Source organism: Mustela nivalis (assembly GCF_964662115.1).
Source record: "Mustela nivalis genome assembly, chromosome: 8".
NCBI lineage: Eukaryota > Metazoa > Chordata > Mammalia > Carnivora > Mustelidae > Mustela > Mustela nivalis.
Window position 1 is genome coordinate 14,247,651 of NC_139027.1, and position 14,775 is coordinate 14,262,425.

The window sequence follows — 14,775 nt, forward strand, 5'->3', positions numbered from 1 at the left end:
GAAGAAAATGTCACACATTTCTTTAAATATTTTACTATAATCATATACAACTATGCATTGATATTATTTATTTATACTTTACAAAAAGCAGTTATTCAACAGTTGCTCAAGCTGAAATTAACTACTTTAAATATATTATTTAACTTTCAGTGCTAAGGCATGAATCTCTTCATCTTAAATATATATCAAAATAGCTTGTCACCAAAAAAAAAAAAAAATAGTAATTACTCAACACCTACTTTACATCATAAAGAATGAGATGCCAGGTATTATAAGGGTCATGAGTCAATATTTTAATTAAGTTAAAACTTGCAAAAATTTTTTCAATGATTTCTTCTTTGTTTTTCTTCTTTGTCTAGAATAGTCTGTTTTAAGCTGAAAGCAGCATCTTGAAATCCAGGATTTAAGTCCAATACCTTCTTGAAATCTTCCAAAGCATCATCAAAGTATCCTGTACCAGAACCAAAAAAATGAAAAAGAATAATAAAACTGAGTATTTCTATATATTATTTATAACAAAGTTCACATACACGTGCTTTTGTATTGATGAGCTTTCAACCATATCTAGTAAAGGATTTTTTTTCTTCTTAATAATGATATATGGATGTGTATATCAAAGTAATTTTGCATGCCCTTACAGAATAATTAAAATTAAAATTTTAAATTAGCTTTAAATGAACCCTTAAAATTAGCTCTGAGTTTATTTCTTGAGATTTAACAGAGAAATAGCATAAAATGTCATAAAATCTCAACAAAATCCTATCACTAAGGAACAGAATATTGGCATTCCTTTTAACACTTTAAAAAAGAAACAGTACCTACAGTCCTTTAATCTAGTCCTTTAATCTAAGGATCTAAGGATCTAAAATCCCTTCACTTTATATTGTCTTGTGTGCCTGTAAAAATTTTAACTCAGAAAAGTTCACAGGTGATCATCCGTGCTGAGCTCATTTCACAGTTGGGAATGGACAGGCACAAAGTAACGGCCCATCGGTCTCCAGGTACAATCCTCACCCCAATGCTCCACTGTAAAGCCTACCAGAAGCCTAAAATAAATGCTTCCTCTGTTCCAGGCACTACACCCAAATTTTATGTGACATTAAGACTTGATGTCTACTACAGTAGTTTTGCATTTGAGGGCTCTGAATTCATAACATAAAGTCAAGGGCAAAAGGGAAAAAAGATAATTCTTACCCAGCCTATACAGTATCAACCCTCTGTTGTAATACGGAACTTCGAAAGTGGGTTGGACTTGTATGGCCGATGTGTAGTCCTCCATGGCTTCATAAAAATCAACCTTGAAGTATTTGATTTGCCCCCTGTTGTTGTAGGCAGTAGCCAAATCCTCAGGGCTGCATTTGCTTTAAACAAAGAGTTCACATTAAAAACGTGTGTTACCAAATTCCTCTCATTTCCACTTTCATTCTCTTTTGGGTATTGTCCAGCTTCGTAGCCTGTGACATGCGGTATCTACACCAGAAAAGCCAAGTGAAGAAACAAAGTGCAAAGAAATGAGGCAGAGGAATCAGGGTCGTCTGGGTGGCTCAGTGGGTTAAAGCCTCTTCTTCAGCTCGGGTCATGATCCCAGGGTCCTAGGATAGAGCCCCAGGGTCCTGCATCGGGCTCTCTGCTCAACGGGGAGCCTGCTTCCCCCCTCTCCGTCTGTCTCTCTGCCTACTTGTGATCTCTGTCTGTCAAATAAATAAAATCTTAAAAAAAAAAAAAGAGGCAGAGGAATCAATTCTTGTTTAATCCATTTACCTACCTTATAGCGTGGCAGCACTACCCTGTCAGTCTGAAAAACACATTCATTTTATAGTGTATTCAGAGCCCCGTGCATTGTCAACTTGTTTTGCAGAATGCAACATTCAGAAATTGTTCATTTTCTAAGCACACGCCAGCCAGCAGGGCAAAGAAGACAAACCAGATTCGCCCTGAGCCAGGAGGTAAAGCCAGCCCAGAGCTCCAGTTTGCAATGGATGTATCACAAAATGAATCATCAATGTTATTCTCAAATTTTTAAGTGATCCCACCAAAAATGAGATTTTAAATCATGTTTCACCAGTAAAGAAATACAAGCTGACCAAAAGTGAAGACTCAACATGCTGTTGCCCAAGGAGGGGATGCAGCTTCCCTCCCTCTCATCTTAGCTACGATCGCCCCAGCAAGGCCACACTGGTCTCCTGTGAGGAGGACATCGGGGCTCAGGCTCATTCTGGGGATCCTGTGTGCCGAAGGGACTCTGCTTCTGAAAGCTCCAGAGGCTTCCCCAGGAGCTGTGAGCGGGCAGGGTCTCCAGCGAGGGATCTTCGACCAGCCACCGGTGCAGCAGGTCACCCCTCCACGGCCAGACAATTCATGCAGAGAACATCAACGGACTCTGCTCCGGGTCAGAGACAATTCTGTTTCCCTTTTTTTCCTAAGTGGTTCTCACAATTGAATCAAAGAGAACAGGTGCAGGCTACACTCATCTGTCATTTCTTCATTATGCCCCCTAGTACAAAGTACAGTCCTCAGAAAACATTGTGACTGCTGTCAGTGCCAGCAAAAGAGACTTCTGTTAATATCTAGATCCTTGAGATATGACAGGCACGGCAACCACTGCTACCGTAAAAGGTATGCACAGGGGTCTCCTTCAAGTCTAAGTTTACTAGCGATGGACAAAACTACTGCAGCATGCGAAAACTTGCTTCCAGGAGCTATGACAGAGACAGGGTGCAAGACCACTTCCAGACACCACTAGCACCAGGTGTGAAACTGGAGGAACAGGAGGACACACTCCCTTCAACTCTTTCTGTTATGATACTAGGTGAACTGCTGCCCCATAAAGGGTTTTAAGAAAAATGCAGCCTCAGGACTCCAGAAAGGTTTCAGACAGTCAATTTTTAAGCTTCAAAACTTTGTTGTGAGTTTCTTATATTCAGAGATGAAAAAAAGTTTGGTTTAGAATTAGATCTCAGTACAACAAATTCTAAAAGCCTATTTTTCATGTGGAAACTGCTTCATATTTTAAAGATGTGGGTTAACTACTGAAGCCAAATTGTTTTTGATAATATTAAGATTTTTGTAATGATAGTATTTATCATACTAGAATTTAACTTCCTAATACAAATGTGGATTTTTTTTTACATTTGCAAGCTTTATTAAAAAAAATGGGAAGTTAGGTTTATGACTAAGGCTGCACTTTGGGATATAAAAAGAAAATGTAAACCATTCAGGCATGCAAAAATTGCAAATGCTTCTTCAAAATGGTTCAGTGACCCATTATTTTAAAAAATAAATTTAAGGGCACCTGGGTGGCTCAGAGGGTTAAGCCGCTGCCTTCGGTTCAGGTCATGATCTCAGGGTCCTGGGATCGAGTCCCGCATCGGGCTCTCTGCTAGGCAGGGAGCCTGCTTCCCTCTCTCTCTCTCTCTGCCTGCCTCTCCATCTTCTTGTGATTTCTCTCTGTCAAATAAATAAATAAATAAATCTTTAAATAAATAAATAAATAAATAAAGTAGATTTAAGCTAAAAGACCTATTTAAGGAAAAAAGTCTGAATTGACAGAATTCATTTTAAATTCATGAGTTCCTAGAAGAATTTCAGAACTATAAGGAAATTAGAAGGTTCATTCAGGCATGCTGAGCGACCTTCTAGTAAACCATGGAGGTTTTTCTTTCCTGCATTGGTAAGAAGCAGATATTACATCTACTATAAACACACATTGGTGCTCTTAGGCTAAATGTACAAAGGAGACTAGATGGTGTCAGTATACCTATTGCTGAAAATACTTTTTGAAACCTATTAGCTAAGTTACTCTTTGAGCTTGAAATGATGGAAAACTACATTTTTATGTTTACTAATCTTTTCTTGGGATGGAGGAGGCTCAGGGGATGGTGCTACTGTCTTACTGCCTGTTCAGAAATTTCTTCTGTTACCTTGGTGTATTATCAAAACATGAAAGGAATTTTATTTTTCTGGTTTAATTCCATGAGTTTAGCAAATTGTGCCTTGGGGCCTCTGGGTGGCTCAGTCATTAAGTGTCCGCCTTCAGCTCAAGTCATGATCCCAGGGTCCTGGGATTGAGCCCCCCATCAGACTCCCTGCTCAGACGGGAGCCTGCTTCTCCCTCTCCCAGTTCCCCTGTTTGTGTTGCTCTCTCACTGTCTCTCTCTGTCAAATAATTTTTTTAAAAATCTTTGAAAAAAAAATCGTAAGTCTCATACAAGCTGGCATGCTGTCAAGAAAAACCAAATCCTTGAAGGGAGAGAAGAGTCATGGTGCAGACCATTCAAAACCGTCAAAAAGCTGTTCATTCTACTCCTCTGTTTTCTCATTCTGGTCCACATCACTCCATCAACAAAAACAAAGGCAAAACTTGGAGGACCATCAAATGCTACACATCCAGGCATAAACCTAAGGCTCTCTGGACAAGCAGGTATTAGCAGGTGAAGTCGCTAATATCACAAAAAGACATTATCAGCTTTCTCATCGAGGTACACGGCACCACCTAACATATGATCGCCATAATACTGGATCTGAACCGGATCAAACCTCAGGAGTTCACTACCAACTTACAAGCAGTGTAGGAGACAGGGGGCTGTATTAAATGACATCAGGGGGATGACTTCAGCAAATCCAAACTACGGGGAACTCTCAAAACACAGGACTGGCTTCCTCGACAAAGTTCGGGGGGTGGGGGGGGGGAGCCTTACAGACTTGGTGTGCATCCTGACTGGAACCAACTGCTAAAAAACACATCAGCCACACAAAAACGTTATTAATCAATCAGGAACCCACACTGACTGCATATTTCTTAGTAAGGAATCATGTAATAATAATGATACTGTGGTTGTTTCCGCAAGAATCCTTAATATTGAGAAATGCATGTTTTGAGATATCCATGGATGACTGTGGGATGAAACGGTAATATTTAGGCCGAGTGATATCCTCCCCCACTACACACACACACACACACACACACACCACACACACACGTGAAAAACGAAACACCCCTGCGGTGATGTGGCGGCCGGAGTAGCGGTCCCGGGTCCTAGCGAGTCACCTCGCCGTCTCCAGGTCTCAGACCCCCGCCCGTTTAAATGTCAGGTGGAAAAGCCCTATCCGCTCTAAGTCGTGGGTCAGAGTAACGTAGGAGAACCCCCGGGGTGGGGGGCGGCACGCGCCCCCCGCCGCCCTCCGGAAAGACAAACGCTCCGCCCCGCGCATCTCCGGTCCGGGGGAGCTCAGGCGGCGGAACCCTGGACCTGACCTCCCCAGCCACCCACGTCCCGGAGGCGCCGCGACCCCACTTCTCGCGATAGGTACCTGCCGGGCGCCGCTCCCCCGGAGCCTGCACAGGCGCACTGGCGAATGAAAGCGGAGTACAGCGCCTCGGCCTCGGCGTAGTCGCCTTTCTCGAAGTGAGCTTGGGCGAGTGCCAGCGTCGCGTGGCTTTGTTGCCCTGGCTGCCTATCCATAGCGGGTCGGAGGCCTAGCGTGCCGTGTAGAAAGGGGGTTGACTTCTGGGCGTTTAGACGGGGCACCACAGAGCCACTTCCGCACTCCCGGAATTTAATTTGACCGCAAAACCTCGGCGCTTAGCGAAGGGGGCAGTTTGTACCTTCCGAGGACCCGTCATCTCGCGAGATCAAGCTCACGGCGCCGGCGGGGAACTCGGGCGGCCGGGGAGAGCCTGGACCGACCCTTTTGAAATGCGGCGCCGTTATTGCTGCCGGTCCCGCCTGCTTCCTTTTCCAGAAAGCAGTGGACTGATGGGCCCAAACTGGTTTCCGTGTGGGTCGACTGATGTTGCGAAGAGCTTGCCCTTTGTCACAGCGAGTTGTTGGGGGAGGGAGCCTTACGATGCCAGAAGCGGAGCAAGCTTGGCTTCTTACGAATGGCTCAGGGGCCCGCAGATTCTAACGCCCCTCGGGGTTCCAGCGTCCGCTCTTGGCAAGACCTCTGGGAGAGGGTGGCTGCGGTGACTCTGAGACACTGTAGAAATCCCTCAGCTTAGCTGTCCGAATTCAGATGACCGTTTATTAGCTCCCAGAGCCTAGACTGCACACTTCTCAGTCCTCTGGAACAGTGTAAGGATCCATTAAATAATATTTTGTGCTGACGGTCTGATATGTTAGTTTACATTCCCTGGCTGTTATTGCCAAAAGGAAACCCAGATAGTGATTTATTAAGTGCAGTATTTTAAAGTAATAATTATGTGAAAATCCAGAGAAGGAGATTACCAAAACAATTCTACTTAAAATAGCATCAAAAAGAAATAAAATATTTAGGAATTAACCAAGAAAGTGAAAGACTAGTACAATGTAAACTACAAAACAGTGCTGAAAAAAATTACACATAAATAAATGGAAAGACTTCCCATGTTCAAGTTAAAGGGACTATTAAGTCGAAAGGAATCCATTTCATTTTGAAACTTAACTACAAAGCCACAGCAATCAAAACACTGTGGTATCGGCATAAAGACATCTTTTCAATTAAGTGTTGCTGGAAAAACTAGATAACCCCATGAAAAAGAATGAAATTGGATGGAAATATCATATCAAAAACTTAACTCCAAATAGATAAAAAAACCTAAGTGTAAGAGCTGAAATACAAAATTCTTAGAAGAAAATATAAGGCAACAGCTTTGTAACACTGGATTTGGCAACTCTTTGGATATGACCCCAAACACAGAAAACATAAACAAATTGGACTTCATGAAAATTTAAAACTTTTGTGCCATTAAGACTAAAAACAGAGACAACCCAGAAAATGGGAGAAAACATCAAAAATCATGAGTCTGATATGGGAAATGTGAAAGATGCTGGGCTGGTGTATCCACTTATTGCTAAGACACACAAAGGAATCCGACACAGTGTCTCTGTCACACTTGAGAAGCTCTGGTCTAGAGGACACTGGAGAGCCTACCGTAGGATTTCGGTGCTGGGGCCAGGCAAAGCTGCTGTCCCTCCCTCTCATCCATCTTCACAGACTCCACCAGCAGGTTGTGCTTTGCCTGGTTAGTGGCATCAACAAGCCTCCCCTTTGCCAGCTTACTCAGAAATTACAGCTGCAACAAGACAGTCTGCTGGAAGTGCTACGTTTGCCTGCAACCTCATTCTGTCAGCTGCTACAAAAAGTGCGGGGACACCAACCACCCACGCCCTGAGAACAAAGTCAAATAAAGTCCCTTCTTGGGCTCCTCCTTCCTCTATAGGGCCACCACTTGCCTGAGCCCCATGGCCTCAGAAAAGCTCTCTTGTTGACTACGGCAGTGGGGAAAAAAATACGCAAACACACACATATACATACATTTTTTCCCCAGAATATATAGAGAACTAAAACTCAACTTTTTTCATAATGGGTATACTATTTTGCATTTGCACCAGCAGTGTATAAGGGTTTCAGTTGTTCCATATCCTTTTCACTTAGTAATTTTAATTTTAGCTATGACAGGATGTGTGAGTGGTATCCCATTTTTCTCTAGATTTTACCAACTAGAAATTTAAGCTATGCCAAATAAGAAATGAGTAAATGAAAAATTAACTCCAAGTCTTTTTTTTTTAATTTTATTTATTTATTTGACAGACAGAGATCACAAGTAGGCAGAGAAGCAGGCAGAGAGAGAGGAGGAAGCAGGCTTCCCTCTGAGCAGAGAGCCTGATGCGGGGCTCGATCCTAGAACCCTGGGATCATGACCTGAGCCGAAGGCAGAGGCTTTAATCCACTGAGCCACCCAGGCGCCCCAACTCCAAGTCTTTTAATGTCATGAAGAAAACTTGCAGTACAGCAATTTAATTTGACCTGTTTTTTCCTTATCCTAAATTCAACTAAAACATAAATAAATGCCTTTAATTTTAAAGAGGTTATTAAGGCCATTTTCACTTCTCATCACTCATGAAAGCTCTTTATGTATTTTTGTAGTTGGATATATGTTTTCTTTAAAAATGTTTATTTTCAAAAAATAATTTCTTTAAAAATAACTTGAGAATAATCATAAGAATAGACAGTAGGGGGCAACATAATGTCATTTTCATTTTAGAAGCTCAGTAGCAATATTTTGGAGCTACAACATTATCAGATAAGTACTTCCCATGTTCTCTTACAAGTCTGCTAAAATAATTTCTCCCCATTTCTAAATGAGAACTCTGTATGACTTCTAGAGTAATTCACTGCAATCTCCAGTTATCTGACATTTACCGATTACCTTTCTAAGTTGTTTTTTCTGTTTGGTAGCAAAATATGACATTATACATCTACTGGACCTCCTTGTCTCTTTCTCCCCTGTCCAGTCTGAAGCCCAACACTTTCCTAACCAACCCCCACCAGAACATTTAAATCAAAACAAAACAAATACCATGTTATCCTTAAGTTATAGATAAAGGAAACAGAATAAATACAAGTCATTTTTCCTTCAATACTTATTTTTTTTTTACTGAATGCCACACAAAACCTAAAATATCAGCTTTTAGAATACAAAAAGATCATTTCAAAATGTATTTTAGAAAAAAAAAAAGTCACAGCATTTGTGCATGATAGGTCAACAATGTTATTCGGTTGCTTGATAAACACATTGCTTATCACTACAAACTTTATCAGTCCCATCATCTCAATACTTTGACCTATCAAAGTATTTTGAAACTCTGAAATGTAATATAATTCTGTTTTGAAACTTCACATAATTCAGGCCAAGTTTTGTGATAAAGAACAACTCGGCATTACTTAAATGGAGTCAGACATGCTTCTTACAGGAAGAGAAACAATATAACTGCTTCATTGTATGTCTTCAATATATGCTTCATTTTGCCCAACTTCTCCCCAACTATTTGTTACATACAGACAATTTTACTTCTGTTTGCTCCTTTCATCAGGACAGAGTTTGTTGGTGGGTTATCCTGAAATTTCCTTCATGCTGAACAAACTGAATTAGGTCAACTCATACTAGAGGTCTTTCCCTAGTACTATTTTTAAGCAAGACAAAAGTCCCCAAGACATTACGGCAGATCACTAAAACTTCCAGAGGTATAAATACCAAACAGGCATAAGCTGTCACAATAATATAAAAGATATGTCTGTACACATACATCTACATATATGATAATTAGGTATACAAAGTTTAACAGTTTTCAGGGACTGTGGTTTCTGAATTAAACTGAACAAGAGGTAGTGACAGCAACTCAGAATCTATCTGAAATAATTTGTTGGAAGAAAAATTCTAGGGTTCAAGCAACATGGAATTCGTGGCAAATGAGAAGTCTCCAAAAGAGAGTTCCCAAAAATATGTTAGGAAAGGCCTGAGGAGCCAACAGCTGATTTTGGAATTGGAGCAACTGGGAATGTAATCAACAAGTACAGTAAGGTCTAGAGGAAAGACAATCTAACCAAGTGCTCAGCTGATTCCTGGGATGGGAAAGGAAAAAGAGAAAGATGTATCAGGAATTAGACCATGGACTAAGAATCAGAACTCTGAACATGCAGTCCTTCTGCATGAAGGAATCCTTCACCCTACATCCTTAAGATTTTCTCTTCCACTGATGAAGCAGAGAATAGTTTTATCCTGAAAAGAGAAAGTCTTATAGAAAGATGTAAGTAAGGGGCACAGTCCATTGAGCATGTAACTCTTAGATTCCACTCAGATCACGATCTCAGGGTCATGAGATCAAGTCCCATGAAGGGCTTTGTACTCAGTGTGGAGTCTGCTTAAGACTCTCTCCCAGATATTCGCAAATGACATATCAGATAAAGGGCTAGTATCCAAAATCTATAAAGAACTTAACAAACTCAACACCCAAAGAACAAAGAACCCAATCAAGAAATGGGCAGAAGATATGAACAGACATTTCTACAAAGAAGACATCCAAATGGCCAACAGACACATGAAAAAGTGCTCCACATCACTCAGCTTCAGGGAAATACAAATCAAAACCACAATGAAATACCACCTCATGCCAGTCAGAATGGAAAGGACAGATGCTGGCAAGGATGCAGAGAAAGGGGAACCCTCCTCCACTGTTGGTGGGACTGCAAGCTGGTGCAGCCACTCTGGAAAACAACACGGAGGTTCCTCAAAAAGTTGAAAATAGAGCTACCCTATGACCCAGCAATGGCACTACTGGGTATTTACCCTAAAGATACTAACATAGTGATCCAAAGGGGCATGTGCACCCAAATGTTTATAGCAGCAATGTCCACAATAGCCAAACTATGGAAAGAACCTAGATGTCCATCAAAAGATGAATGGATAAAGAAGATGTGATACACATACACACACACACACAGGAATACTATGCAGCCATCAAAAGAAATGAAATCTTGGGGCACCTGGGTGGCTCAGTGGGTTAAAGCCTCTGCCTTCAGCTCAGATCATGATCCCGGGGTCTTGGGATCAAGCCCCGCATCGGGCTCTCTGCTCAGCAGGGAGCCTGCTTCCTCCTCTATCTCTGCCTGCCTCTCTGCCTACTTGTGATCTCGATGTCAAATAAATAAAATCTTTAAAAAAAGAAAGAAATGAAATCTTGCCATTTGCAACGACATGGATGGAACTAGTGGGTATTATGCTGAGCGAAATAAGTCAACCAGAAAAAGACAATTATCATATGATCTCTCTGATATGAGGAATTTGAGAGGCAGGGTGGGGGAGTTGTGGGGGAGGGGCAGGGAAGGGAAAAATGAAACAAGATGAGATTGGGAGGGAAACAGACCATAAGAGACTCTTAATCTCACTAAACAAACAGCATTGCTAGGGGTGGGGGAATAGGGAATAGGGGGGTTGGGTTATGGACATTGGGGAGGGTATGGGCTATGGTGAGTGGTGTGAAATGTATAAGCCTGATGATTCACAGACCTGTATCCCTGGGGCAAATACTACATTATATGTTAATAAAAATAATTTAAAAAAGAAAGACTCTCTCTTCCTCTCCCTCTGTCCCTCCCACTCATGCTCCCTCCCTCTCTGTCTCAAATAAATAAATGCATCTTAAAAAAAAAAAAGATGTAATTACATTCAACAGGAGATATATTCCCTAGGGTTGATCCTTTTGTTAGTATGTGATTTTATTTTTTTTTTAAGATTTTTTTAAATTTTTTTATTCGACAGACAGAGATCACAAGTAGGCAGAGAGGCAGGCAGAGAGAGAGGAGGAAGCAGGCTCCCTGCTGAGCAGAGAGCCCGATGCGGGGCTCGATCCCAGGACCCCGGGATCATGACCTAAGCCGAAGGCAGAGGCTTTAACCCACTGAGCCACCCAGGCGCCCCTAGTATGTGATTTTCTAATCTGGAAGAATATCCTGTACTAGTCATAGAAGAAAACAAATCAGTTAGATGAAACTGTGTTAAACTTAATAAGTAGGTAATTTATGGGGTGTGTTAGACAAAGTAAGTAGACTATGAATGTATGACCATACCTCATATTAAAGAGGCACTGAAAATATAAAGGCAACCAACATACTATTCATGACACACTAATATGCAAAAGACCTATAAAGTGTTCGATATGTGTGAGATCTTGATATAATTAGCCATTGGTGACACTTACTCTGGCCAGTCCTCTGCCCAAGAAATACAATCCAATCAAATCCATGACCGCTCAGCAGACTGGCAACCTGCGGCTGTGACCTGGTATACTTGCCCCATGGCCTCTTCTATAGAGCAAGTGTCCATCACTAGCTTCAGGCACATTCCATATGACTGGGTCACGTGGATCAAACTTCAGCTCCACTCCTCTTTATAACCATACTATTGGGCAGGGCAGGCGGGTGGCGGGGAGCTGACTGGGCAGAATGGGAGTCGGGACACAAGAACAGAACATAACTCAGGATTCAGGTAATATAATCTTTCTACCCCACTGACACCTTACCCTAACACCAGTGTTAATCTGCCCAGTCACTTTCTCCTTGTCCATCACCGTGCACTTCAAATTGATTCAATAAACCATGTTATTTAAAGCATCTCCATTGGTCTGTACCCTCTTCTGCTCCATGACTTCTAGAATGGCTTGCTTCGTAGTATATTTGGAGGCTAACATTGCATTATGGTAACTTCCCACAAGGCCCTTGAACACAGACAGAGACTTCTAAGACTTCTGGTCCTCTCGTTTTATTTAGGCATATGAGTTCACTGCCAAAAGCTCATCTAGGCTCTAAACCTCTTCTCTGAGCTCACTATTCTCAATCTGCAACGGGCTTAATTTGTCTTTAAAGCACCCAACACATAGCACTTTGAGAGAGGTGACTAACCTACGTATCACAGCTGCAATAGCAATGCAGCATATTTTTACTCATTACCTCTACTAAGCATCAGCCAAACTTGAGCAAATAATGGTGATGACACAGTGCTCAAGCTTAGCCTGCAGCCGCAAAAATGAAAGGACGAAGTTCATGAGAAATAAATAGAGAAGGCTGTTAGTTACATAAACAGATCATTGCTGGTTACCATTTTTTCTTTTTTAATTAATGATGATAAGTCATAACAGACACATGACCCAGAAAGAATCATTCCCCGCACCCTAGAGTTGTTTAAAGAAAGGGCCCTGCTTAGAGACAATATTTCAACTAAAACTGTAACTACAAAATGGATGTTGTTGTATAAATTTTATCATTATAAAAAGAGCCAAGTTTTCTGCACAATACAGAGTCACGTTAAATGCCATCTCTCAGATGAGGCCAAAAGGGTAGATAAAAAAGGAAAGGCTATACAAAAAAATAAGGCTATTAGAAACAATTGAAATCATAAAAAAATAGCTTAAAGTGCCTTCTCACTTCTGAAAATAAAATATAGAAGACATTTGATACTTATTTAATGAAACACAGCTAACAATAGAGATCATTTTAATATTACAATTGTTTAACCTTCTAATACAGATTATGTCAATTCCCTAAATTCAACTTTGCCCCACTCCTGCTTTCTCATCACCTAACCCCACCAAGGTTTCTGATGCGTCAGTAAGCCTGAAACGGTGAGAAAAACTTCTTATTTGGAATATTTTCATAGTTATCATGTAATCATAACAGATAGATAGGAAATAAGACTGATTTCCATATGTTTTATATGAAAATCAGCATCATTATTTCATAGCAGTATATTTACACAAAATTATGTTATGTATATATAACATCTGTATGATATATATGTGTATGTATTATGTATACATATGATTTTGTGTAACAACACAACTATGAAATAATGATGCTGGTTTTCATATAAAGTGTATGAAAACCCATCATTATATATACCGTCACAGCTATGGATATATGCTACATGTATTTTACAGACAGAGGAATCTGTCATTTCTTTATCCCACTGAACTATGGCATAAGGGACAGAAGTTGTAGTTACTTATTTCCTGTGCCAGCACACAGTGCTTGCACACGCTGCACATCCAGAATTGGTACTCGGTGATTGGGCTTCCCGTGGCAACACAGGTTGGCAGTTTCCCTTCCCCTCTGTAAAAACAAGGAGAAAAATGATGAATTATACTTTAAAACTTCTAATTACTTAAACTACTTATTGCACTTAAAAAATTTAGAAATGAAAAAAACATCTCCAGGCAAGTTTCAATTAAAAACTTTTCTTACTATGAGAAAATAAAGCATTAATATACTTAGAAGACTAAATAACATAGGGTATAATCTTAAGAAAATTACTTCAAAATTCAGTGCTTATAGTATTATATCACACTATTAAACTTACAGAAATGCCAGCTTCTAATTGGATGAATGATACACGTTAATTACAATCAGCCTACCCTTCAAGAAGGCTGTCCAATTCAGATTTTCTATTATCTTTTGGAGTATGCTTCGTGAAGATTTCTAAAGCAAGATCTTCATATTGCTGTTTTTGCTCTGAACTGAGGGTCTCTAAAGATTCCAGTTTAATAAAAGCTTTTGAACAAGTACCAAAAGCTCTACTGGCACAAGCGCAGAGCGCCAACAGAGAGTAGATCTCAACAGCGGGGATGATGTCTTCATAGTCTCTCAGGTGAAGGGCTAGATAAAAGAGGACAATTTAGATTTTGGAAAGTAATCATAATATCATGATCATGCATGGAAAAAGAATCTATGTTAAGCTGTGTTAGTTTAACCTACATGAACTTTTATGGAAAAAAAAAAAAAAAACAATGGCGGGCGTTCAAAGGACTAGCAAGGACTGGTAGAAGGAAGTAAGTTATGTGATCTCATAGTTCTGTAATGCTAGCCAACAACTCAGGTGCCACAAAACTCAACACCATCAAATGACTCACATGCTGTACTGGTTAGAAGTACACACGCAGACAAAAAAATAAAAATTGTTGTCAAAACCTATCTTTTTTTCATATAAATATATTAGAAATTTCTGTGGCCTTCCAGAAAAAGTAAATTAATATTATACTGTTAGTCATAATTTTCAAGATAATATCATGTTTCCTTTTGGTAAAAAAGCAAAGCACCATGAAATCATGTTTTTTTCTTTGCATGTCTTTGAACAGATTTTTTTTTTTTTGCTTATCTTATCCAAACAACAGAACATTGAGAAAAAAAGAAGTGACAATGAGCCTATTAAGTTGTCAGTTCAGAAAATTTATTTTGACAGCTGCCATATCTCATTTTCACCTTTTCTATGCTAGAGATACAATCTTTCTTTAAAATATGTTATAGAATTAATAGAATGTATATGGATTTCTTCATCCAGTAGGTGAAAACTCTCAAGCTAAAGTTCTAATTTTCCTTATAAGTCTAGAAATTGTGCATAAGTTATATAAAATACAACCATTTTAAACATAACTGCATAAGTTATATCACATAGCAATTAGTTAA

At 40.1% G+C, this 14,775-nt stretch overlaps 2 protein-coding genes across 5 annotated transcripts in view; both read right to left on the minus strand.

The window, feature by feature from the left end:
* Positions 1 to 272: 272 nt before the first annotated feature.
* Positions 273 to 5,724, minus strand: TTC32 (tetratricopeptide repeat domain 32). Its single transcript, XM_082744182.1, has 3 exons — positions 5,311 to 5,724; positions 1,195 to 1,361; positions 273 to 451 (listed from the first exon to the last, which is right to left on the minus strand). The coding sequence occupies exons 1-3, from the start codon at positions 5,460 to 5,462 to the stop codon at positions 324 to 326; spliced, it is 447 nt and encodes a 148-aa protein (XP_082600308.1). The 5' UTR covers positions 5,463 to 5,724; the 3' UTR covers positions 273 to 323.
* A 6,680-nt stretch (positions 5,725 to 12,404) lies between these two features.
* WDR35 (WD repeat domain 35) overlaps positions 12,405 to 14,775 on the minus strand; it is a 61,925-nt gene continuing 59,554 nt past the window's right edge. For all 4 annotated transcript variants that reach the window (XM_082744186.1, XM_082744184.1, XM_082744185.1 and 1 more), the window contains 2 exons: positions 13,728 to 13,968; positions 12,405 to 13,425 (listed from right to left, as the gene is read on the minus strand). In XM_082744186.1, coding sequence (XP_082600312.1) covers positions 13,275 to 13,425; positions 13,728 to 13,968 — 392 coding nt within the window. In that variant the 3' untranslated portion in view covers positions 12,405 to 13,274. The remainder of the gene's footprint in view (positions 13,426 to 13,727; positions 13,969 to 14,775) is intronic.

Coding starts and splice junctions, on each gene's coding strand:
- TTC32 (XM_082744182.1), bottom strand. CDS start 5,462: ATGGATAGGCAGCCAGGGCAACAAAGCCACGCGACGCTGGCACTCGCC. Junction 1,362..5,310: donor GGGGGAGCGGCGCCCGGCAG/GTACCTATCGCG, acceptor CTTTGTTTAAAG/CAAATGCAGCCCTGAGGATT. Junction 452..1,194: donor GTTGATACTGTATAGGCTGG/GTAAGAATTATC, acceptor GTTCTGGTACAG/GATACTTTGATGATGCTTTG.